Raw genomic sequence first — 24,896 nt, forward strand, 5'->3', positions numbered from 1 at the left:
TTTTTGGCATTTTTATCGAATATCAGGTGGCTATAGCTACTTGGGCTTACATCTGGGTCCTCTATTATGTTCCACTGATCTACATGTCTGTTTTTGTGCCAGTACCATACTGTTTTTGTTACTATGGCTCTGTAGTATAGGTTAAAATCAGGTATGGTGATACCACCAGCCTCATTTTTGTTGCTCAGTATTATTTTAGATATTCGAGGTTTTTTGTGATTCCAAATGAATTTTTGGATTGTTTTTTTTCTATTTCCATGAAGAATGCCATTGGTATTTTGATGGGGATTGCATTAAATTGTAGATTGCTCTTGGTAAGATTGCCATTTTCACAATATTGATTCTCCCAATCCAGGAACAAGGGATGTTTTCCCATTTCCTAGTGTCTTCTACAATTTCTCACTTGAGTGTTTGTTACTTTTCATTGTGAAGATCCTTTCCTTCCTTGGTTAGGTTTATTCCAAGGTACTTTATTTATTTATTTTTTTGATGCAATTGTGAATGGGAACGATTCTCTGATTTCATCCTCTGTGTGTTTGTTGTTACCATATAGGAATGCTACTGATTTCCGTGTATTTATTTTGTATCCTGCTATGTGGCTGTAGGTGTTTATCAGCTCTAACAGTTTGCTGGTAGAGTCTTTAGGGTCCTTTATATAGAGAATCATGTCATCTGCAAATAATGATAACTTGATCTCATCCTTTCCAATTTGTATCCCTTTTATGTACGTCTCTTGCCTTATTGCTATGGCTAAAACTTCCAGTACTATATTAAATAAAAGTGGGGACAGTGGACACCCTTGTCTTGTTCCTGATTTTAGTGGAAAAGCTTCCAGTTTTTCCCCATTTAGTAATATGTTGGCTGTAGGCTTGTCATAAATAGCCTTTATTATATTGAGATATGATCCTTCTATTCCTAGTTTCTGTAGGACTTTTATCATGAAGGGATGTTGGACTTTGTCAAATGCTTTTTCTGCATCTAATGAGATGATCATATGATTTTTGTCCTTCAGTCCATTTATATAATGTATTACATTTATTGATTTGCGTATGATGAACCATCCCTGCACCTCTGGTATAAGGCCTACTTGGTCAAGGTGAATGATCTTTATGACATATTCTTGTATTCTGTTTGCCAATATATTGGTGAGATTTTTTGCATCTATGTTCATGAGGGAGATTGGTCTGTAATTTTCTTTTTTTGTTCTATCTTTGCCTGGTTTTGGTATCAGGGTGATGCTGGCTTCATAGAAGGAGTTTGGTAGGATTCCTTCTTTTTCTATTTTATGGAAAAGCTTAAGAAGCAATGGCATTAGTTCTTCCCTGAAGGTCTGGTAAAATTCAGCAGTGAATCCACCTGGGCCTGGACATTTTTTTTATTTGGGAGATTTTTGATAACTGCTCATATCTCCATACTTGCTATAGGTCTATTTAAGTTATAAACCTCATCTTGATTTAATTTAGCTAGGTCATATAAATCAAGGAAATCATCTATTTCTTTCAGATTTTCATACTTAGTGAAGTATATGTTTTTATAGTTTGTCCCTATGATTTTTTGAATTTCTCTGGTGTCTGTTATGATGTTACCTTTTTCATCTCTAATTTTATTAATTTGTGTCTCTTCTCTCTTTATTTTGGTCAGATTTGCTAAGGGTTTATCTCATTATTATTTTTGAATAATTCTGTGTTTTTAATGCCACAGCAGTAAGTTTATTACTGATTAATTTACAAATTGAGTTGAGGGTAGATAATGGAGACCAGCCCAAAAGTGTATTTGGGAGTGGATATGTATTTCAGGACAAAGTTATATAGAGTGGTCCCTGCTGCTTGCTGCTTTTTGTTTTTTGTTTGTTGGCTGGTGGTGGTTTTTCTCTTTGCTTGGATTTATACATGCAAGCCAGCTTCTGCCATTTATGGAGCTTGCCTTGGATCTATAAACCTGAAATAATCTCATTCCTTTCCTAAACTATGTCTGGTTTGGATGTTCATCTCAGCAATGTAAAACTGTCTATAGCAGAAGTATTTCACTTAGGCCTTCTCTATTCTGACTTTTGTTGCTTATATGCATTCAAATGAGTATCATAGCCTGAGAGGCAAATTAAATTGTATGTGTGTTTTGATTTGATATTAATATATGTAAAGACATCACATATGAGCAAAAAAGAAAACAACAGGCCAATAATTTCCAAATGTTAGTACATAGATTTCATCAATATATAACAATAATAATATACTATGATCAACTAAGGTTTTTCCAGAGATTCAACAATGAGTTGATGTTTAGGAAATCTATTATAGTATTTCAATATGTTCACAGTTTAAAAGAGAATTATCATGATTATATCATAATCTGATGAGGAATATAACTCCACTTAGTCTCCACTGACTTAAAAAATCTAAACTGGAGCCGGGCGTGGTGGTACACGCCTTTAATCTCAGCACTCGTGAGGCAGAGGGAGGAGGATTGCCATGAGTTCGAGGCCACCCTGAGACTCCATAGTGAATTCCAGGTCAGCCTGGGCTGGAGTAAGACCCTACCTCGAAAAACCAAGAAAAGAAAAAAAAATCTAAACTATGAAAAGACACACTGTGAAAATGTCTATTTAACCTTAAAATACCAATATAACCAATATAACTTTGAAAAGTTTTCCTACAACTTTGATAATTTTATAACAAAATTTAGCAGTACTTGATATTTTGTTTGTAATTTAGAAGATTCTGTATACTACATATAGTTAGTGGTGAATTTTGATTAGGTAGTAAATCTGATATCCTAACAGCAGTAATGTCATGTTAGACAATAATGATCTTACTTTTACATTTAATATTATACCTAAATATGGATACTATGCTAGTAATGTACTACTGAGCTACATTCCCAGCATAAATTCCCTTCAGAACTGTGCTATCAAACCTACCTCCCACCATACCTGTTTCTTTCAAGGTATTCCAGATGGTTTTGCATTTCTGGGTCTGCTCAAGCACCTGGCTCAGGAACTTCATCTATTTTTCAATAATGAAACAATATAATTATTAAAATCACTTTCATTAAAAATAGTTAAGGTAAGATGATACCAAAATTATAGTTTAAACTGAACATTTTGGAATTGATATCGAAATATTAGCTGCTTCTATATTGTATGTGAGTCTAGGCACAGCTTCTTTCTCTCTCTCTCTCTCTCTCTCTCTTTCTCTCTCTCTCTCTCTCTCTCTCTCTCTCTCTCTCTCTTTCTCTCCCCCTCTCCCTTCCTTTCCTCTTTCCCCTCCCCCAACCCACTACTTGTCACTCACTGCTTCTGTCCCACAGGTGACAGTTGACATGACTGCTCTCTCTCATGCCCCTTCCCCTTCCTGCCACCCATTCCACGCCACTTACCACTGCTTTCCTGGCTATACATATAGCCATAACATCTTTCCTTCTGCACCCCTGCTCCTCCTTGTACAATTAATGCCCACCACTCTCTGTTTCTGTTCCATGTGAGTCTGGACACAGTCACACCCTTTATGCACCGCTTCCAGCTCCTTGTCCACAGCATAAAACACATATCTTTACCTGCAGATCAGGTGCTGTGTGTGCCCTCCCAGATGGACTTCACCTACCCCATCAACAGCAAGTATTTCTATGACTGAACTTCAAACAGCACCAATCTGAGCAAAGTCAAGCTAAGACAAAGGAACACCAAGCACCAATCCAAATACTCACTCAACACAGGTGTGCCAAAAGACTTGATCAACACAGTATTTCCAAGTGGACAAGTCTGAATGTAAACTGAGTAACACAAAAACAAAGGCAATATGTCTCCTTGAAGAATTACCAATTCCACAGCAAAGGTCTCCCATGAGAGCTACTTAGAGGAAATTTCAGATAAAAAATTCAAAAGAATGATTATAAATATTTGCAAAAACCCAAAAAGACACAAATAAACCACTGAATGAAATTCAAGAAAACAAACACAACTCAGATTCCAGAGTATGCAAACACAATCCTGAATGGATTTCAAGGGATCACAAACAAAAAGCTAAATGAAACAAGAAAAACAAATGAAGACTTAAAATTTTAATTCATTAAAGATAGAGAAATATTGAAGAAAACTAAATTAAAATAATGCTAAAAGTGAAAAATACAGTAAGTTGGAAAAAAAGTTCCATGGAAAGTCTCACCAATAGACCATGCAGAAGAATGAATATCAGTACTTGAATGCAAGAGAGAGGAGTTAAAACAATTAGAAAAAAATCTATAATTTATTCAAAAAGTGTGAATAGAACATAAAGCCTAAAAAGCTGAAACATCTAGAGGAAAAAGTAGGGAGCATACTCCAAGGTTCAGGTACAGGGAATGACTTTCTCAATATGACTCTGGTTATTAAGGAAATAAAGCAAACAATCAAAAAATGTAACCTCATGATATTAAATAGTACAGCAAGGGAAAACATCAGTTGAATCAAAAGGCATCTACAGAATGGGAGAAAGTCTTTACTACTATACATCTCACAAAGTATAAAAAAAACTCTATAAAGGACTCAAAAAACTAAATATCAAGAAAATGAACAACCCAATCAAAAGTAAGCTATGAAACCGAATAGAGAGTTCTCAAAAGAAGAAATATAAACGGTTAATAAATCTTTTTAAAAGTGTTCAAGATTTTTAGCCATCAGGGAAATGCAAATTACAACCACTTTGAGATTGTATCTCATCCCAGTCAGAATGGCAATCATCATGGAAACAAAAGACAATAAATGCTTGTAAGGATGCAGGGGAAAGGCTACCCTTATTCACTGCTATGGAGAGTATGAACTGGTGTAGACATTATGGAAATCAGTATGGAGACTTCCAAAATCTAAAAAATAGAAGTCCTGTATGCCCCAGCTATATCACTTCTGCACTTAAATCTAAATAAATTGATAGCCTACTACAGAGATACTTAAACATCTATGGTCATTTCTTTCCTATTTACAATAGTTAAGAAATAGAATGCCTAGATGTCCATCAACTAAAGAATGAATAATAAAAATGTGGCATACATACGCAATGGAATTTTACTCTGCTGTAAAGAAAAAAGAAATTATGAAATTGATATGAAAAGAGATGAAACTGAAAAAAATATATTGTGTAAGGTAACATAAATTTGAAAAGGTAAATGCTACATGTTCTCTATAATGTAGAGCCTAGCTTTGAATCTCCAGATCAATGAGTACATCTTGGAGTATTCTCAGAAATCAGAAAGTTAGAAGGGGAAACAAGTGGAGAAGGTAAAAGAACACAAGTGACATGAAATTAAAGGGGGTGGATTCTGGGGTTGCAAAGGATTAAGCAGAGATAAGAGCAAGGAGAAGAGGGAGTGGGAAGAGAGTTCAACAATATCTTAGGAGATATGAAAAAGCTATAATATAATCTACTGTTTAGTCTGGGCATAGTGGCAAATGTCTTTAATCCCAAAACTCAGGAGAGATAGGAGTACTGCTGTGAGTTTGAGGCCAGCCAGGGACTACAGAGCAAGTTCCAGGTCACCCTGAGCTAGAATGAGACCCTTCCTTGAAAAAAGAAGAAAAGATAACCTACTGTTTAGTAAACTTAAAAAAATCAATAGAAAAAAATACAATGAATGGAGGAACCCTACAAAGATGGATAATGCTGCTCCTAGTATCCACTAGCTATCAAAAATAGTATCATTAGCCGGGCATGGTGGAGCACGCCTTTAATCCCAGCATATGGGAAGCAGAGGTAACTGGATCACTGTGAGTTCAAGGCCACCCTGAGATTGCATAGTGAGTTCCAGGTCAGCCTGGACTACAGTGAGACCCTACCTCTAAAAACCAAGAACCCTGCCCCCCAGATAGTATCAGCTCCAGGCATGGAATACCTCCAAATGAGTTGTTGGTCAGGGAAACTTCCAAGCCCCGCCCCCCCCCCAAAAAAAGTACAGGCTATTACCGTAGCTCTCGGTTACCCACCAGAAATGAAACGTAGGCCCTGTTGCTTATTGGTTGCAGGACCTACAGAAATCAAGTTGGAGTTAAATTGGAAGCTTCCTTTCTGCTGGCTAGTTTCATAGTGCTGAAAGATGCTATGCAGGTTGTTTGCAGAGAAAAGTCATCAGCAATAGCACCCGGTAGTGAATCCTATATTCTATAACTCTAATTCAACAAGCATGAAGTACCCTCTGGTAAAATAATGATATGACTATTACAGGGCTAACAAACCTCTTTATGATTGGATTTGAGGCCTCCTCTACAGGAGAGACTTCATTCCTTGTATTGAAAACCAGGTCAAAAGTCCATGGCTGTGGAGAATGTAGGCCTTAGGGAAGAATCTACTATGGCTGTATTGCTAAATGAATGTACTGTTAAACTGCCTCCAAGTATTTATATTTACCAATTCATTCTACACTCAGCCCCAGTCAGAAAAGCTTTATTTTTAACAAAAAATTATATCTGGCAGTGAGAAGCTGTCAATGTATAGAATCATGACTGGCCAAGCGCTGAAAATAAGTGATGAAGGAGTGCTCAGCCCTAAGAGGGACATACACACCATCCTCTCCTGGGTTCAGGGGACATCACAGATGATGAAACAAAAAAAAAAGTAAACACTGGAGGATGGGCAGGAATAATGTGGTCCTCTGTCATCCTGACATGACAAGGCCATTTCACTCATGAACTCATAGAAGCTGTGGGTCTCTGCACAAGAACTGCTCCCGATGGGACCAGTCAACATCCTGTTATGGATAGGAGAGGGGTTTAGGATGTCACTCCCCTCTCTAATAAGCTAATGACAGTTAAAGGTTGCTGGGGCAGGGGTGTCATTCTTCTCCATGGCACAGTCACTGGTGGGTAATGACAAGAAGTTAGGGAGTACAGTGGGACTGGGAGGATAGGGAAGTGTGATATGGGGTACATACAATATATCTGTATTAAAAATGTAAAAAAATTAAAAAGACATGGAAAAAAGATGCTGCCAGAATGGTGGATAGAATTCTCTAAGGAGAATAAAAGAAAAGCATATTTGGGAGAGCAAATATATCAAATAACACATTTAACTCATTTTTTTCTAAAGGTTGTACATTACCTTTTCATCAAGATTTACAGCTTTTCTCCCTTGTTCTATATCAATGGCACTTGCTATAAGTAAGGATGTTTTCTGTGAAATCAGTATTACTTGATCAGGAGGACAAAAAAGGGACATCTGATAAGAAATAACCAGAACATCAATGAATAGTGAGAATTCTGTCAGGTGAATGCCAACAATCAGAATGAAAATCAGCAACATGCTGTTTGAATGAGAAAATTCAGCTGGAAGAGCACATGTTGCCATAAAAATGATATAGACTATAATACTGATTTACAGTTTTTATGTTATATTACTTTCCATTGTTTTTTAGCACCTTTCTGGTGATAAAAACCTTCATTTCTTCATAGTTTTCTTTCTCAAAGACAAGTACTGTCATTTGCCTATGCATGCCTATGTAGTGATTTATTTCTTGGGTTATGCTGTAATTTACAGATGATTTTCCCCCTGGAAAATAGTTTTCCCTTCGTGTTGAATACAGCTCAAACCAGTACATAGATTGTCATGGTTGAAAGAGACAATATCAAATCTTGACAGGCATTAAGCATAACATCATCAAAACTTGTACTCTAGTTTTAGAAAATGCTCTCATCTTTGTGCTACAATAAACCCTACATCACTTGGATTTTGGATTCCTATATGTCAGCATCTACAAGTGTTATTATAAATGTCAAAATAAAAACTGATTCATTTCATCTAATTAAAATTTTACATAAACTTACAAAGAGTTTTTTTTTCAATACTGGGTACTGAGCCAAGACTTTATCTATGGTCTACCACTAAGCTACATAGCCCTTAAGTGACTCTCTTAACCTTTCCAAACTTTTAGAGATCACAATCATGACTCTCATTGAATTGAGAGCATTTTAAGTTACCCAAGCACTTTAGGTCTCAACTGTTCAAGATGAGGGAAGTGCACTCTCCCGTTCATTCCAGCTCTAAAAGTTTAATCACTTAATTGATCTCAATTTATCATACTTCTAAATTTACATGAGGGATATTCTTTATTCCCTCATTTTTACTCCTCCATTAATACTTCGTTGTAGTCAGGTTCACATTGTTGGTAGAAATCATCTGACCAAGAGCAGATTGTGGGAAAAAAGAGGTTTATTTTGGCTTACAGGCTCAAGGGGGAAACTCCATGATGTCAGGGAAAATGATGGCATGAGCAGAAGATGGGCATCACCCCCTGACCAACATCAGGTGGACAACAGGGACAGGAGGGTGTGCCAAGTACTGGCAAGGGGAAACTGGCTATAATACCCATAAGCTCACCTCCAACAATACACTGCCTCTAGGAGGCTTTAATTCCCAAATCTCCATCAGCTGGGAACTTAGCATTCAGAACACCTATATTTATGGAGGATACCTAAATCAAACCACCACATTCCACCCCTGGCCCTCATAAACTGATAACCATGTAACTGATAACCATGTAACAAGCAATGCAATCAGTCCCTTTAAAAGTCTCCATAATTTTTAATCAATCCTAATAATGTTCAAACATCCCCATAATCCAAGTTCTTTTAACTGAACCATAATACCAAAAAATCCTGAAAAAACCCATAATGGCACAGAATAAACACTTACACTGCTAAAGATGGCATTGGGCATAGCAAAGAAATATTCAACCAATCCAAGATGTAAACGGGGAAAACATATAACTCTGTAGTTCTAAGTCCAACAACTTTATTTAGTGAAAAGTCTCCAAGTCTGATAATTCTAACCAGCAATAATTCTCTGAAGTTCCTATTCTGCCCCTCCAACTAGACTACTCAGAGTCCTGGAAAACTTCACCCAGGGCTGGCAGCTCTCTTTAGCAGCCATCTCATGGTCCTGGCATCTCCACTGGGTCTCCACTGCAACCAATGGTTCATCCTCACGGCTCCACTGGGTCTCCATGTAGGCATCCAGAAAACCTGCTTCACATTGCCCATGGCCATTTCCAAAACACAAGACCATGTTGCAAACTCAATGACCCTCTCTTTCCTTCATTTCTTATACTCCAAAATACCAGGTAGGGTGCCAATTTATTAATCCAGGGTGTTATAAAGCAGACTTTGAAGTACAGGACACTCCTTGAGCACTCAGGCCCCTTCAAAAGAGATTACATTCTTTGTGTTGCCCCAGTGCAGGTCAGTTGGCCCAGTCTCAATGGCTGTTATCTCTCAAACAATTGCAGAGCAATGGGCAGCAGTTTAGGCCCGAAGATTTCATTTTTTCTGTGCCATAGCCCTCTGCTCACACCAGTCCATTTCTATGCACATTTCTATGCTACCCTGCACAACTTCTCAGAACACAGCCATAACAGCAAGCCTCTCACAAAAAACTGCTTCTAGCCCACTCCAGGCAAAGTTCTTTCTCACTGTCATAAGCCAAACCTCGGCCCATAGTTATTATTGTATTCAGGTCTTTCAACTCTGACCAGAATAGTCCATTAAGCTGTACTTACAGCACTGCAAGGTATCTCTTAGGCCACAGTTTCAAATCCTTCCACATTGCTCTTGAAAATCAGCTCCAAAAGGCCAAAGCCACATAGTCAGGTGTCTAGCAGCAATACCACTCCTCTGGTGCCAACATTACTGCTACAGTCAGGTTCACATTGCTGGCATAAATCACCCAACAGAGAACAGCTTGTGGGAAAAAGGGTTTATTTTGGCTTACAGACTCAATGGAAAGCTCCACAATGACAGAGGAAAATGATGGCATGAGCAGAGAGTGGATATCACCACCTGGCCAACATCAGGTGGACAACAGGAACAGAAGAGTGTGCCAAACATTGACATGAAGAAACTGGCTATAATACCCATAAGCCCACCTCCAACAATACACAGCCTCCAAGAGGCGTTTATTCCCAAATCTCCGTCAGCTGAGAACCTAGCATTCAGAACATCTAAGTTTATGGGGGCACCTGAATCAAACCACCACATACTTGAACCTCTTTCTGACTTTTAACCCCTACTTTGGAGGCAAATGACTATCTTTAAATGCTTATAAATGAATAGCAAACTCACAAATCCTCATACATATAACCTGCTCTAGGAAAAGTTGTAAAGGAGACTCAAACTTCTTATTTCCTTTTTCAGTCCCTACTCTTCAAGATGCTTAGTCTACATTCCTGCAGACTTGTATAAGGTGTTGATGAGAAATGACACCTGTTTGGGGTATTCCCATTCAAAATATACTTCTGTTTTGATATAGGGCTCTGGGATACTGAGATTTCTTCAAAGGTAAAGGAATAGATTTGTAATGGTAGAACTTCAGAATCCATTATAAATATTTGTGACAAGATTTACCTGATAAGAAATCATAAAAAAGTCTCTCATTTTCACCGAGTAATTCTTAGATTGTACAGCCAAGTTCCAAGCTGAAAGTTAGCATAAAATAGCATAATTATAAAAATTTGTTGTTTAGGCTGTGCCATCATAATCTCTTCTATCTACATTGTCAATACTAATATACAAATAAAGGGGTTCTTACAGATTAAGAAATTGACTTTAGCGTTATTTATAGAGAACTTTTTGCAAGGAATATGGAGACTCCTATCACTTCTAATCTTCATTTCAAGGTCAATGACCAGTGGAGGTACTGTTGCATTTTCTTTAAGTTGGAGGCATGCAAAAAAAAATTATTAGTTGGCACTCAATATATCAAAAATATGAGAGTCACTAAGGAGTTTACCAATTGAAAGTGGTGAAAGGAAGTTAAACTTCAGGAATGGTCAGAATATACTAGAATTGATGGTTAAAGAAAATTTCTAGAGAAATTTATATAATCTAAAGAGTAGTGGAAATCCAAAACATGGTAACACTGAGTATATTCATCTTGGGTAGTCAAAACTAAAGTGTAGTAAAAAAGGTGGGAAAATACCTTTTCAAACTTGCAAAACATAAGTCATTAAACTTCTCTATATTTTAAAATGTTTGTAATTTTCTACATTTTTCATAAGTTTTTTAGAGTTTACATTGTTGGTTTGTTCCCTTTCTTTACAAATAAATATCCAGCCAGGCACACGCCTTTAATCCCAGCACTTGAGAGGCAGAGGTAGGAGAATTGCCATGAGTTCGAGGCCACCATGAGACTACATAGTGAATTCCAGTTCAGCCTAAGCTAGAGTGAGACCCTGCCTCAAAAAGCCAAAAATAAAACAAAACAAATAAATATCCAGTAAGTCCCACAAAACAGGAAAATGTTTGTGAAGAATCAGTTCATATGGGTATTACTAAAAAATATCTGTTAATTATTGCTGCACTTAACCACACAAATCAAATATCATAATTCATAATTGCACAGCCTGGACTTCCAAAAAATTAACATATCCATGTAACCAGTACCTAGTTCAAGAATACCAGGAACCCTCAAATTCTGCTCGCACTTCAAGTCTAACCCCCTGCCATCTAGAGTAAGCACTATCTTGATTTCTTGCCTTAAAATTATTTTATTAGCATATATTAATTTTATAATGGGATTCATAATGATTTTTCCATACATGTGTAAGATATGCTTTGCTCATAATCACCCTCTAATATCATTTCTTATTTCCCTAAACAGATTGCTATCCTGATTTCTAACACCAAAAAAAAATCACCTGCTTTTGAAAACCTATGTATTAATAGAATCATAAATTATGTACTCTTCAATGTTCAATGTCTGGCTGCTATTGTTCAAATTTATGTTTTTGAGATTCATTGATATTGTAACATGTAGTTTTTACTTGGGGTGGATCATATTAAAGGATAAATTAGGCATGCAAGTCCAGGTTTAGGAGAAGTTTGAGGAACTGAAGTTAAATGAATTCATTTTATCTTTATTGTATTAAAGGGAAAAAGCCCTGATACTGAATACCTTGTTATGTATAGGTACATACATTGTTTCATATGAAGTCCTTAAAATTGTATAAAAGGTGCATTTATGTTTTATAATAATTAAAGCAAAATAAGCAAATTATCCCTATATCCATAGCTGCAAATGAAAGAGCCAGAATTTAAATCCACATCTAATTCAATTAATGCCATGATGTTTCTCATAATCAGAGATTTTGCTCTTACCTACTTTTCGAAACCAATGAGCTTCATTTATCCAGGAATTCAAAGTTGGAGGTTCTTCCTTAAAAGGCTTAGTGAAATTCAGGAGTGCTACATTAAACAGAAAAAGGTGATACTGAGTCCTTTTTCTTCATACTTGAGCAAAGTTGTTAACTCTACTTTTAAAATAGTCACACATGAGTATGAATCTAGAATGTTCTTTTTTTGTGTGTATGTATGTTGGTACATATAAAAAATAATTGAAATGACAAAAGTATTACAAAGTTCCAAGAAGGCATCAACTCAAATTTGTGGGAAACAAATGCATTCTTGGAGAGATTTATAATTTTAATTAGTACAATCATTCACCACCTGAAGTGGAAAGATATGATTTATGTACAATAAAAATAACCATGAAAATATTGAAATGGTGCTTAGCATGCATGAGTCTGTGGGTTCAATTTCTAGCCAAAAATTTCCCCAAACACACAGAATGGATAATTGGAAAAATATCAGTAGGTTGGCATAGTATTTACTTAGCTGCCACAGCCAGAACATGCCATCATCAACAGAAAGCATTTTCTCCGAAATAAGAATAATAGCAAGCAAAGTTTTCCTCATTTGAAAAGCTTTGTCTTCAAACCATTTTTCTATGTTTCCTACTCTGTATTTGAGGTGTAAATTTTAACCACTGCAGTAAGTAGGACAGAATTTCTATCATATCGATCTTGGTGTGTTTTGAACATTAAAAACCAAATGGGTCCCTTGGAAGTAGAAATAAGACACATTGAACAAAAGGGTTATCATCAAAGAAAGCACAGCAATAAACAGCATGCAATGTTGCTAGAGATCCGCTTGAAGGCAGTGGACAGGGGAGATAATGAGTATGCAGAGTAGATGACAGAGACTTGGGTCGACAGCTTCAAAAGAAGAAAGTAAGCAGTGCAAATCTGAGTCACAGGGCATGAAACCCCAACAGGGTTCAGAGCATTTTTATCTGTGATTTCATTTTACCTGTTGAATTTGTAGAATAGGATAAAATGGCCACTAAAAAGGAGGAAGGGAAGCCTGAAAGGAAGGAGGTAGGACGAGGGGGAGGAATATTCTTAGAGCAAACTGGAATAAAACCTGAGCCCAAATCACATTCAGAGATGGATGCTAAACTTTTCTCTGCTTGTGGATGAAGAAACCAAAATAAGCTGAGGCAAGCATTAATAAAAGCATGACGTTTAACTCAATATTAGATGGGACTTGGTGCGTTTCAATGTACTTGGGGAAAATTCAGCAGAAGACAGAGACAGGATGAGGGTTGAAAATAACCAAAAAGATAATTACCTGTATTAAAGTAATATAAAAGTCTATCCATTTCTTTCATTCTAAAAATGAAGAAAAAAAGAGTTTTTAATTGTTCTAAACCCTTACTATAGAAAATAACTGAAAAGAGACACTATATCTAGGAATTGGGGTAAAAATGCAAAAATGTACAGTTTGATTTTTTTTTAAGGCTCCTATCTATCACTTCAATAACCTTCCCCTACTGTAAGATTTGGTTACTCCTACCTGATGTCCTTATATTTTTCTGTCTACTTCTACCCCTTCTCTCAGCAAAAAGGATTTCAATGACTGATAAGGTGTAATATTATATTACAGGGTCACAGAATTTAGGAACAGGTAGTGATTTCTGTGATCTATAAGCTTTTCTTTTTTATAAGAGGGCAATTAGAATGCCAGGGCTGGAGAGATGGGCTACAAAGCCTGCCAACCTGGGTTTAATTCCCCAATACCCACATAAAGCAAGATGTACACAGTGGCACATGTGTCTAGAATTTGTTTTCAGTTGCAAGAGGCCCTGTCACAGCAACACACACATTCATTCTCTCTCTCTTCTTGCAAATAAAAACAAATAAATTATATTTTTATAAAGAAACCTGTCTGGAGCTGGTGAGATGGCTTAGTGGTTAAGGAACTTGCCTGTGAAGCCAAAGGACCCAGGTTTGATTCCCCAGGACCTACATAAGCCAGATGCACAAGGTGGTACATGCATCTGGAGTTAGTTTGCAGCTGCTGGAGGCCCTGGCATGTCCATTCTCTCTATCTGCCTCTCTTTTTCTCTCTCAAAATAAAATAAATAATCCTGTTTTAAGTAAAATTGTATAAAAGTCGAATATGTACGAAAATATAAGACTGGTGATGATGCTCAATGGTGGAGCACTTACCTCCATGAATGATGCTTTGGGTTCCATTCCAGTACTAAAAATAAAAAGTGGAGCTACTCCAATTGAACCATGGGTAAATGGTGGAGTGAAGCTTCATCTTTGTAGAAGTACTATAAAATGTCTAGGGTTGTTAGGAATGACATTTTAAAAAATCACTTATCTAGGGGAGACTCACACATTTTATAGATTAAGATACAGATCAGGTAGATCTAATAACAGGGAATGGTTTGTCTAAGGTGATGCAGTTGGTTACAAAGTCAATTCTACTATCCCAGACTCATCACCCTTTGTCAAGATGTTTAAAGTGTAAACAAATTTTAGCACAGGACTTCTGTTTTCTATCCTATGTATAAGGAGATTGTAAGTAGCCACTCTGACCTAACAATAAGTAAAAAGCAAAACAGACTGAAAAACAACAACATTTTTGAATCCATAAGAGCAGTGAAGAAGGGGTAACTCACTGTCAAAAAGACTGGAGAGATGGGAGCAGGTAAATACAGTAAGGAGTCCCAGTTTACTGGAACAGAGATTCAGGAGTAGAAACAATGATCAGAAACAAGTACTTGAGTAAGAAAGCTTGAACTGTAACATAGACAAATCATTGGAGACTTATGTTGGACAATTCTGAGTCAAAAACTCCAGAGAACCCATCATAATGAGGCCTCCATGCTTTCATGGATTTTAGTTCCAGTAACTTAGTCAGGTTCTCAAGGTGGCTACGAGAGAAAACCCCTTCATACTTCTAGTAGAGGGAGAGAAAAAGGAATAATTTTAAAATATGCCAGAATAATATGTTCCATTTACCACATCCTCAGTTGCATTTTAATTTATAATTGCTAAATAAAATTTCATTGAGCAAAAACAGGCCTATAATAAATCTTTGTGTGTGTGTGTGTGTGTGTGTGTGTGTGTGTGTATGTGTAAGTACAGAAGCATTGAGTTCATGAATGCACTGACCATGCCATGACCAGAATACAGCATTCCACAGCACTCTACCCCATCTTTCTAGCTCCTAAATTCTTTCCATCTGGGCAGGAGAGATGGTTTAGCAGTTAAGTGCTTGCCTGTAATGCCTAAGGACCCCAGTTCAAGGCTCGATTCCCCAGGACCCACATAAGCCAGATGCACAAGGTGGCACATACATCTGGAGTTCATTTGAAGTGTCTGGAGGACCTGGAGCACCCATTTTTTTGTCTCTCTCCCTCTTTCTCTCTCTCTCTCTGTCTGTCACTCTCAAATATTTAAATAAAAATAAACAAAAAAAAATTTAAATTCTTTCCATCTCCTCTTCCCCAATGTTTCCTGAGCTTTAGAGCAGGTGATATAGATGTCTCACTTAGCACTGAGCACCCCATAGTTAGTTATTCTCAGCACTTTGAAGAGTTCTGAGTTTCCCCAATAGCTGTCATCTACTGCAAAAAGAAGCTTCTCTCGCCAGAGCTGAGAGCAGCATTAATCTATAACATATATATTTAGAGGGCATTTTGACAAGTATAACATATCTATTTAGCCAAATAACAACAGTAGCACAGTAGTAGCCTACTCTTTAGAGGCTATGATCTTCCCAGCCACAAGCTTCTGACCAGATTTTCAGTACCAGACATCAGTTCCCTCACATGGAGTGGGCCTCAGATCCAATAAGACAGCAGATGGTTACCCCAGTAACAGTCATGCCAATGTTGTACCTATGTAGCTTTCAAGGCCCACTGAGGGGTAAAATTATTGATAACTTTTATCCAGCAGGTTACATAACATTTTCCAGCACTATGACAGCTAGGCAGCAGGGAGGAAGCTTCTAGCTCAGTTCTAGGTAGATATCTCAGTGTCTTGCAACCAACCAAAGCATGTTGTTCTTTACCAATAGAGTCTTAATATCTAGTTCTGGTGGCCAACCAAGAGCAGTGACAATAGTTTGTATTGTTTGGGGAGCCTCACAGGTCTTGGTAACCAGCAATACACTGTGAGGTATCCTATTCCTGGCACTGAGATTTTCCTTTAATTACCTATGGAATTCTTAGAGTTCAGTTATCCTTTCATACAAGGTACCTCTGGACTTTTAAAAAATTGCATATTTAAATTAGCTAACAATGAATTAGACTTACATATGACTTTTTATATGGTTTTAGTTTCGATTAACCTTCCATCCCACAACCTCTTGTCCCCCATCCTCCCATCCATATCCCTGCTTAAATCAGTCAGAATACTATGTTCTTTTAAAGTCTGCCCTTAAAGAATCTACTTCAACAATATCTAGCCTTCCAGGCATTACCAGAGCCTAATTGTCTTGAAGTGAGAGAAGCAGTAAAAACTATTTCACTATAGCTATCCTATCCTAAGTAAGAGAGGGAGAAACACTCAACAAGTAGTTCACAGTCCAGAGACAAAAGTTCACTAACATTGAGATGTTATAGGACTATAGAACAAATCCCCTGCCCCTATTATTCCTTACCACACCACATGACGAAAAGCTTACTTAGAGCAGTTCCTTTAACCTGGTGCATCATGTCTGACTGACAAGAAAATAAAAAGACTTCCTAAAAGGCAAAAAACACAATTTCAGAGCCGGCATTAGAACAGACATGGCAGGAATGATGACATGATCAGACTGGGAATTTTAAATGATGATTAATATAGTAAGGATTTTAATAGATCAAGTAGACAGCATGCAAGAACAGATGGGTAATGTAAACAGAGTGAAGAAAATCCTAAGACAGAACTCCCCCAAATTCTGGGGTTTCAAAACACTGTAGCAGAAATGGGAATGCCTGTGATAGGCTTATTGGTAGATTGTACACCACTGAGAAAAAGATATGCCAATAGAAATCTGCAATACCAAAAAACCAAAAAGAAAAATCACTAAAAGTATAAAAAAACCTCCATGGAGGATAGGATACCTATAAAAGGTATAACACATGTAATGGAAATAATGAAAGAGTAGAGAGATCAAAACTAAAGAAATATGTATAATAATGGTTGAAATTTCTCATGGAATTAGTGTTAGGTAACAAACCAGAGACAAAGGAACTTCAGAGTCACAAAGGAAGATAAAAACTGAAATAATGACATTTAGCCATATCAATTTAAATCCATAGAAAGTAAAATATGGTCTGGAGAGATTGATCAGTGATTAAAGCAATTGCCTGCAAAGCCTAAGGACCTGGGTTCCGTTCCCCAGTACCCACATAAAGCTAGTTGCATGTGGTGGCAAATGTTTCTGGAGTTTGTTTGCAGTAGCTAGAGGCCCTGGCATAACCATTCTCTCTCTTTCCCTCTTTCTCTCAAATAAACAAAAAAAAAAAATAAATTATTTTAAAAAGAAACAAAATATACAGAAAAAAAATCTTGAAGGTATCCAGGGGTGGGAGGAGACCTCCTTACCTATAAAGAAACAAAGGAAAGAATTATACCCGAATTCTACTCAGAAACTTTTTAAGTTATCTTTGCATCACCATAATGAAATATATATTTCAAGGTATTTAAAAAGAAAATGAGGTTTATTTAGCATGCAATTTTATGAAGGTCTAAAGTCCCAGATCTGGTGGCCGTATTGTATTGGTTGGGTCTCTGATGAGTGTGGCAGATGGCAGCAAATCATGGCAAGAGCACATGTGTGTAGAAGAGCTTATATGACCAAACAGGAAATCAGAGGGGCAGTGATAAATAAGGATCCCAGAATCCCCATGAGGACACAACCCCAATGACCCAAACATTTCCCACTAGGCTTCACCTTTTTAGTTTCATGAAACTTCTCAATACTTCTACTCCATTAACCAACACTTTAATCACAACAGTTGCTTGGAGGACTTTCACCAACACTCAAACTATAACAAAACACTCACAAAAAGCAATGTGTAGTGGACTATTTAAAGTGTTGAGAGAACAAAAACTAAAAAGCTAGAATTCTGTACCCTATAAATTTGTCCTTCAAATGGAAAGGAAAATGGAATTTTGTATCCATACATGTATGTTATTAATAAAAAATAGTAAATAATTAAAATTTTAATTTAACTTATTTATTTTAGAAAGAGAGAGAGAGAGAATTGGCACACCAGGGCCTCTAGCCACTGCAAACAAACTTAAGATGCATGTGCCACATTGTGCATCCAGCTTTACTTGCATACTGGGGAATCAAACCTGGGTCCTTTGGCATTGCTGGCAAGCACCTTAACCACTAAGAAATATCTCCCATACTGGACTTTTTTTTCATAAAAATAAAAATTGAATGAAAAGATGACTATGAGTAACTAGATGCTTACAACACTGAATCTTCTGGCATGTTGACCATGGACTTTCTGGCCTTCAGATTTATAAGACATAGTACTGTATTTTTTGCTATAACTTCCTGAGTGGAAAGCCTAAGAACACAACTAAGTGGTAGAGCACTTGTCTAGCATATACAAGGCCATGGGTTTGATGCCCAGTGCCATAAGGAAACAAAAGACTTCTTGTCTCACATATTCTGAATGGGATGACACCTAGTTATCATAGTAAAACAAAAAATTGGGCAGGGATGGAGGGAGTATTCAGATGGCTAAGTAAGAAATAAACTATCTTTCTTCTTAAATTACATGTTTACCTATCTAGAAACTCTAAAAAACTGACCACAAAATAGCCCTCTGGAACTCAAAAGTAGTCATCTCAAGGTTTCAGAATACAAGGAAAATATATATAACTCAACTGCTTTCCTTTATACCAACAAAGAACAAATGGAATTTGAAATTGAAAATAATACTATTTACATTAGCACCCCTAGAATAAGATACATAGGTAAAAATCAAACAAAACATGTACAAGACATATACAACTCTGATGACAGCAGAGTGCTAAATAATGGAAAGAGAATGCCATGTTAATGGAAAGGATGGCTTTATGTTGTAAAGATACTAGTTATTTTCTTACTTAATGTATAGATTTAATGCAAAGTCAATCACAATCTCAACAAATTGTTTTTAATTTTTTTAAAAAAATTATCTTTATGTATTTATTTGACAGACAAAGAAGGAGAGAGAGAGAGAGAGAGAGACTTTCTTTTTTTCATAAAAATTAACAGAAAATAGACAAGGAACCTAAATTAAAATCCAAAAGTATAAAACTCCTACAAGAGAACTAGGGGAGAATATATGTAACCTTGAGCATGGCCATTACTTCTTAAATACAATACTATATGCATGATACATGAGAGAAAGAATTGGTAATTTGCAATAAAATTAAAAAAACTGTTGGGTGTGGTGACTCACATCTTTAATCTTAGTACTCAGGAGGCTGAAGTAAGAGGAAGTCTGTGAGTTCAAGGTCAGCCTGGGCTACAGAGAGAGTTCTTGATTATACTGGGCTAGAGTAACACTTTGCCTCAATTTTTAAATTTCTATTTTTTATATATTTTTTATTAATAACTTCCATAATTGTAAACAATATCTCATGATAATTCCCTCCCCCCACTTTCCCTTTTGAAACTCCACTCTCCATCATTTTCTATTATATTTTATTTGTCTTTTAAAATAGACAAACAACAATATCAAGTGAATAAGAAGACAAGCCACAGACTGGCAGAAAATACTTGCAAAAGCCACAAGTGTTAAAGGACTGCTATCCAAAGCTACATTAAAAAAATTAAAAAAAAAACAAAACCTTTAAGACTCAACAAAAGAAGACAAACATCTCAATTAAAAACGGGCCAAAGCAGCTTCTGGGTTGATGAACACATTGAGTTTCTGGTGAAACTGAGGAAGACATGGTAATGCCAGACAGCATTTGGCAGCCTTCCTTCCCTCATGCCCCACCACTAGGAATAACACCTGATAAGCCAAGGGATCCCATTCACTACTCTCCTAAATAGCACTAGGCCAGCTGATTTGAACTTCTGACTCACATAGCCAGCTGAGACAAGCTAAATAGGGAACGTACTTCACAGCTGATAAAAAAAAATACCTGAAAAATCCAAGCAATGAAATAACCCAAGATGCAAATATCTCAGCACAGTAACAAAAAGAAAAAAATCAAGGTTACATAACGCCTCCAAAAATCATTAATCCCACAGTAAGGACCTTCAGTGAAAGTAAGTGAGATGAAATGTTGGACAGAACTTCATAGACTTACTATTATGATATTCAAATAAATAAGAGAAAATCAAAGAAATTAAAGAATAAAACAAAATCTTGAAGGAAGCTCAAGAGAATATAGGAAAATAGCTAAACAAAATAAGGAAGGCAATAAAAATATGTAAAAAAAATAGAAATACTGAAGAAAAATATCTGAAATACTGGAGATGAAAAGCACAGTAAGTCAAATTAAAAATGTCATAGAAAGCCCCACCAATGGAATGGATCAAGAAGATGATAGAATATCTAGGCTTGAAGACAGGATGGAGGATTTGGAATATTTCAACAAGAGGAGAGATAAATTAATAAGAAGGTGTGATTAGGAATTTCAAGACATCTGAGTCACCATGAAGACATCAAATCTAAAAATTTTAGGCATAGAAAAATGAAAAGAATTTCAATCTAAAGGCAGAATAAGTATTGCCAATAAAATCATAGAAGAAAATTCCCCAAAAGTAGGAAAAGAGGTATCAACACAGATACAGGGGGCATTTATAACACAAAACAGAAAAGTCCAGAAAAGAACCTCTTCTTGTGATATTATAATTAAACTGCTAAACATGCAAACCGAAGAAGACATGCTGAAAGCAGTATGAGAGAAGTACCTAGTCACCTACTAAGGCAAGCCCATTAGAATACCAATATATTTCTCAACATAAATTTTAAAAGCCAGAAGAGCTTGAAATGATATATTTCAAACTCTGAAAGACAGCCAACTTAGAATACTATGTACAGCAAAGCTATCTGTCATAAGTGAAGGAGAAAGAACTTTCTCTGATAAGAACAGGCTAAAATAATACATTATAACTAAGCCATTACTACAGAAAATACTTGAATATTTCAGTCTGGAGACTTTCAATTCTCCAGATTGAAGAGAAAGAAAATTTACATGAATCCACAGGAAAGAAAATACCATGCATGAATAATAGTTAATGCAAGAGACACATAGAAAAATATCAACATTCAATAATAACTCTGAATACTATAGTGTGATTCCCCAGTACCCACAAAAAGCCAGATGCACAAGGTGATGTATGTGTCTGGAGTTCATTTGGGGTAGTTAGAGGCCCTAGCATTCCCATTACCTCTCTTTGTCTCTTCCTCTCTTTCTCTCTCTCTTTGTCACTCAAATAATAAATAAAACATAAAAATAAGCATAGAAAATAAATAAATATTCAAGAGAAAAATTGAAGACACTAGGAAATGGAAACACTTCCCATGATCATAAATGGGAAGAATCAAAATTATGAAAATGGCTATATTATCAAAAGCAATTGACAAATTTAATGTGTCCCCATCAGAATTACAATGGCATTCTGGTGGTTTAAGTCAGATATCTCCCATAGGCACATGTGTTTTGAAGGCTTGGTCCTCAGCTGGTAGCAATTTTGGAGGTAGAGCCTTGCTGCAGAAGGTGTTTTTTCTGGGGCCAAGCTTTGGTCTGTTATCACCCAGTTTCATGGCAGAATTTATCTTATTCTTGCTGCTTTCTGGCACTTGCTGTGGCAAGAAGTGATATCAAGCCTCTGCTCTACCATGCTCTCTCTGCCATCATGAAGCTTCATCTCAAGGTTGTACACCATATAAACACTTTCTACCCATAAGCTTTATGTGTTCTTCCAGCAACACAAAGGTTCTTTATAGAAATAGAAAAAAATCATAAAATTCAATTGGAAGCATAAAAAGCCCCTCAGATAGCTAAAGCAGTCCTGAGGAACAAAAATAAGGCCAGAGGTATCACCATACCTATTTCAGGGTATATTACAGAGCCATAGTAAAAAAAAAAAAAAAGCATGGTACTGGCACAAAAATGACATGTAGATCAATGGAACAGGATAGAGGATCCAGATATAAACCCAAGAAACTACAGCCATCTGATTTTTTGACAAAAATGCTAAAAATGTTCACCAGAGAAAATACAGACTAACAAATGGTGCTGCTGGAAAAACTGTATATGTATATGTAGAAGAATGAAACTAGTTCCTTATAACTCTACAAGCATAAGTCCACTAAAGGGCTGAAGAGATGGCTCAGTGGTTAAAGATGCTTGCTTGCAAAGTATGATTACCTGGGTTTGACTCAGTACCCACATAAAGCCAGATGCACAACGTGGCCTATGTGTCTGGAGTTCATTTACAGCAGTAGGAGCTCCTGGTATTCCCATTCTCTCTTCCCCTCTCTCTCTTTTTCTTCTACTTCTCTCAAGAATGAATATATATATATATATATATATATATATATATATATATATATATATATATATATATATATGTTGAAAAGAATAAACTCCAAATAAACCAAAGCCCTTAACACCAGACTTGAAATTTCAAAGCTGCTAAAGGAATAAAAGTAGGGTAAACATTTCAACATATAGGTATTGGCAAGGACTTTCTGAATAGGACTCCAGTTACACAGGAAATAACACAAATATTCAAAATTGAGACCTCAAGAAATTTAAAAGCTTGTGTGCAACAAAGGACTCTGTGATGGGGTGGAGGGATGGCTTAGAGGTTAAGGCATTTGCCTGCAAAGCCAAAGGACCAAGGTTTGATTCCCCAGGACCCACGTTAGCTAGATGCACACATCTAGGGGTGCACACATCTGGAGTTCATTTGCAGTGGCTGGAGACTTCAGCATGCCCATTGTCTCTTCTCTCTCTCTCTTTCTCTGTCAAATAAATAAATAAGGACTCTGTGAATAGAGCAAAGAGGAAACCTACAGAATGGGGGGAAATCTTCAGCAGCTATACATCTGACAGAAGACTAATATCTAGAATATACAAAGAATTCAAAAGCTAAATAATAAGGAATAAAACCCAATAAAAATGGGCTATAACACTGAATAAAGGGTTCTCAAATGAATAAATACAAATGGCTAATAAATACAGAGACACAGAATGGGAAAGAATATCCAGAGGTATTATCCCCCCACAATGACTGACTACTGCTCTCATCACTCATAACCCACAACCCCATGACGAATGCCATCATTCCCACTGAGTAGAGCCTTTAGTGGAATGGGGACAAGGAGAAGGGAAATGATGATACCAATTCATGGTGTGCCCATACAAAATTTTTACTTAATAAAAAAAAGTTCAATGTCTTTAGTTATCAGGGAAATGCAAATTAAAATAACTTTGAGATTCTATTTTACTCCTGTTAGAATGGCTATCATCAAGAAATCAAATGACAATAAAGCTGGTGAGGGTGTAGGGAAAGAGGAACCCATCTCCATTTTTGGTGAGAATGTAAACTGGTACAGCCTATGGAAGTTAGTGTGGTTCTGATACAACTAAAAATAGAACTACCATATGATACTGCTACACCACTCCTGAGCCTACTTGCCCTAAAAACTACATTTTACTACAGAAATACTGGCTTATCTGTATTTATTGCTGCTCTATTCATAATAGCTTGCCAATGGAATCAGCCCAGATGCCAATCAATTGATGAATATATAAAAAAGATGTTGTACTGTGGTAGTTTGAATGTATGTCCTCCATAGACTCAGGTGTTTTATTAAAGCTTAAAATTAGGATCTCCAGCAGTCTGGCTGGAGGAGGAGTCACTGGGGGTGGATCCTAGAGTCCAGCCCTAAATTATCACTGGATGTGGATCTGAATTCCAGCCCAAGGATGTAAGAAAGGTTTGAGCTCTGCAGGTCCAGCTTGCTGCTGGTTTGTTCTTGCTGTTTTGGTTTTTGTCTCTGCTTGGATTTATGAATGGAAGTCAGCTTCTTCCACCATAGGTGGAATTTCCCCCTGGATCTGTAAATTTGAAATAAATTCCTTCTTCCCTAAATTGTATCTAGTTTGGATCTTCATCCCAGCAATGTGAAACTTTCTACAGCCAAATTTTGGTGATAATGTGTGATAATCTGACCATGTGGATTTTGGTCTTTTGGAACCTTTGTTCTGAAAGTATATGTATTGATTTAGAACTTGTGCACTGTAGAAGCCTCACAGTGTGGTAAGCCAAAATTTATGAGCTATTTTAGGGAGAGTTTTAACATGCTAAATGAAAAGAAAATTGTATTTGTAGGCTTTGCTTATGAAGATTTTAAGGGAAAGGAAAGACCACAGAGAACTTTGTTGGAACTGAACTAGTGGCATAAAGGTAGGCTGTGTTCTGCTGCCCATACCCAGAGAGTTTGATCAAGGTTAAATTTGAAAGTAATGAACTGATGTGCTTGGCAGAAGATATAGAACTAAAAGATGTATGATTTAGAGTTGAAAAAATTCAAGGAAGTTTAAAGTTACAGGCACAGGGACAGGCTGTCAATTACTGAAGCTGCTATTGTCAAGAAGATTACCACTATTAACTGCTTCCCATTGAAACAATGTAAAGGATGCCTGAGGGAGTTCCACCCAGGAAACATTGAATGGTAGAAATGCCAAGCCTTTTAGAAGGAAATAGCTGAAAGGAAGAAACCTTCTCTTCAAGGTCAGAATTTATTTTCTCCCTGGATTAACAATATGGCTATACGGCTGCACACCTG

General features: G+C 36.7%; 1 protein-coding gene across 1 annotated transcript in view; it reads right to left on the reverse strand.

The window, feature by feature from the left end:
* Positions 1 to 24,896, reverse strand: part of Tex11 (testis expressed 11) — a 258,655-nt gene that overhangs the window by 43,567 nt on the left and 190,192 nt on the right. The window contains exons 19-23 of the mRNA XM_004660917.2: positions 13,421 to 13,461; positions 12,110 to 12,196; positions 10,358 to 10,428; positions 7,062 to 7,178; positions 2,930 to 3,002 (exon numbers count right to left, since the gene is read on the reverse strand). Of these exons, the coding sequence (XP_004660974.1) occupies positions 2,930 to 3,002; positions 7,062 to 7,178; positions 10,358 to 10,428; positions 12,110 to 12,196; positions 13,421 to 13,461 (389 nt within the window). The remainder of the gene's footprint in view (positions 1 to 2,929; positions 3,003 to 7,061; positions 7,179 to 10,357; positions 10,429 to 12,109; positions 12,197 to 13,420; positions 13,462 to 24,896) is intronic.

The sequence above is a fragment of the Jaculus jaculus genome, chromosome X, assembly GCF_020740685.1.
Source record: "Jaculus jaculus isolate mJacJac1 chromosome X, mJacJac1.mat.Y.cur, whole genome shotgun sequence".
NCBI lineage: Eukaryota > Metazoa > Chordata > Mammalia > Rodentia > Dipodidae > Jaculus > Jaculus jaculus.